This window comes from Frankliniella occidentalis, unplaced genomic scaffold (genome assembly GCF_000697945.3).
Source record: "Frankliniella occidentalis isolate FOCC.00 unplaced genomic scaffold, Focc_3.1 Scaffold5034, whole genome shotgun sequence".
NCBI lineage: Eukaryota > Metazoa > Arthropoda > Insecta > Thysanoptera > Thripidae > Frankliniella > Frankliniella occidentalis.
In genome coordinates, this window is record NW_026272076.1 from 1 (window position 1) to 1,673 (window position 1,673).

Here is a 1,673-nt window from a genome sequence, read left to right on the forward strand (position 1 = left end):
GAGAAAAGAAAAATCTGAGTACAAAAACAATTAATTTAGAACACAGGTTTTATTCACCATCAAGATGACTGTCACCAACGACTTTTCCTACCCGGGCCAAGAGTTTTGTACATTCTGACGGCATCGATGTCCCACAACCCAACAAGCACACGTCGCAGGGTTCGTCGCCGGAGCAGTACTTGGGCTTGGTGTCGCCCTGGAAGCCGCACACGACCAGCCGCAGCCGTCGGTTGGCCGCCATGAGCCTCTTGACGGGGGCAGTGTGCAGCCAGGCGTGGTGGCACGGCAGCGGCTTGTCTCCCTTGTCGCCCTTCTGCCAGGCGGACACCTGCACTTTGAGGCACCGCAGCGCGAGCAGCGCTATGAGCGGCTCCAACAGCTTCTGCAGCCACGAGAACGAACCGTCCTTACACAGGTCCAGGGCCAGCGTCTTGACTTGGGACCGCTCGCAAGAGGCAAGGGCCTCGACCAGGGCCAGGCCGGCGTCGGCCGCAAAGATCCGGAGGGCGACCTTGTGGAGCTGATCGGCGCGCCGCAGGAACGCCGCGGCCGCCGGGACCGCGGGCTTCAGGCCTGACGCGCGAGGCCCCAAGAACTTGAGGTCGGAGGCTGACGTGACCACAAGGCAGACTTCACGAAGCGACGCACTCTCTGCCAGTGCCTCTAACCCGGGCAGCAGGGCGCACTGCAGGCGAGCGAGGTTGGGCGCTGCGGCCAGCAGCGTCGCGGTCAACGTCGAGCTGGAGGGCAGGCCGGCGCCGGCGAGGCCAACCTCCTCCAGGGTGGCGGCGTGCCCGGCCAGGACAAAGTTGACGAAGGGCTCCGACTTCTTGCTGACCTCGCACTGGAACTCGGTCAGGGTCGAACAGGGCACGACGCTGTTGCGGAAGAGGCTGGCGTCGGCGGGGACGCTGGGGGGGAACATGTTGATCACGAGCGTCTTCAGGCCGCAGGTCGCGGCCGTCCAAAACACCAGCCAGGGAATCTGACCGGGCGCGCTGAGCATCGGCTGCCAGGGGATGTCGTTGAGAATCGGCTCCATTGGACAGAAGACCAGCTCGGCTTTTTTCAGTCGACCGAGCGCCTCCTGGTTGCGGAGGACAAGCGCGGCCTGCAGGGAGGGGTCGGACCACACCTCCAGGGTCATGTTCGCCACCGCGCACCTGGTCGTGGCGAATAGCAGGTTGTCCAACGGGAAGTCGACGCACACCTCCCTCAGGCACGGCGCCAGGCGCAGCACAGGGGTTTCCTGACCAGCGTCCTCGAGCCCGGCCTTCGCGGCGACCAGTTGGCGATGTCGCCACACGTCCGGGTGCAGCGCCAGGGCACCGAGCTTCTTGCACACGAGGCGGCAGGCGAAGAGGTCCTCCACGTCCACGTACTGCAGCACCGCCAGTAGAACATCGTCCGGCATGTCCTCCATGATCTAGTGGGCCAAAAATCAAAATCGGGGTGTTTCAGTCAGCATTGCAGGAAACAACAATGTGGCTAAGTGCCAACAATGTGAGTCGTGGGCTTACCGGCGACTCGAACCACTCCGAAACAGGCGTCGGCTCTTCGCTGCACACCGTCACCTCTACGACATCGTCCGGGATCAGCTCCATGCTCTGCAAGGGCTGGGAAGACACTCTGCCAGCAACTGGAAACCTAAAGGGATGCGTACTTTAGACTGA

The 1,673-nt window shown here is 62.8% G+C and overlaps 1 protein-coding gene across 1 annotated transcript; it reads right to left on the reverse strand.

The window, feature by feature from the left end:
- Positions 1-12: 12 nt before the first annotated feature.
- LOC127752195 (uncharacterized) lies at positions 13-1,658 on the reverse strand. Its single transcript, XM_052276919.1, has 2 exons — positions 1,521-1,658; positions 13-1,426 (listed from the first exon to the last, which is right to left on the reverse strand). The coding sequence occupies exons 1-2, from the start codon at positions 1,602-1,604 to the stop codon at positions 50-52; spliced, it is 1,461 nt and encodes a 486-aa protein (XP_052132879.1). The 5' UTR covers positions 1,605-1,658; the 3' UTR covers positions 13-49.
- Between the last annotated feature and the right edge of the window lie 15 nt (positions 1,659-1,673).

Bases quoted from the DNA above. Each gene is read 5' to 3' on its own strand.
- LOC127752195 (XM_052276919.1), bottom strand. From the start codon at position 1,604: ATGGAGCTGATCCCGGACGATGTCGTAGAGGTGACGGTGTGCAGCGAA. The intron at 1,427-1,520 runs GTAAGCCCACGA...TTGGCCCACTAG, and splicing joins CGGAGTGGTTCGAGTCGCCG to ATCATGGAGGACATGCCGGA.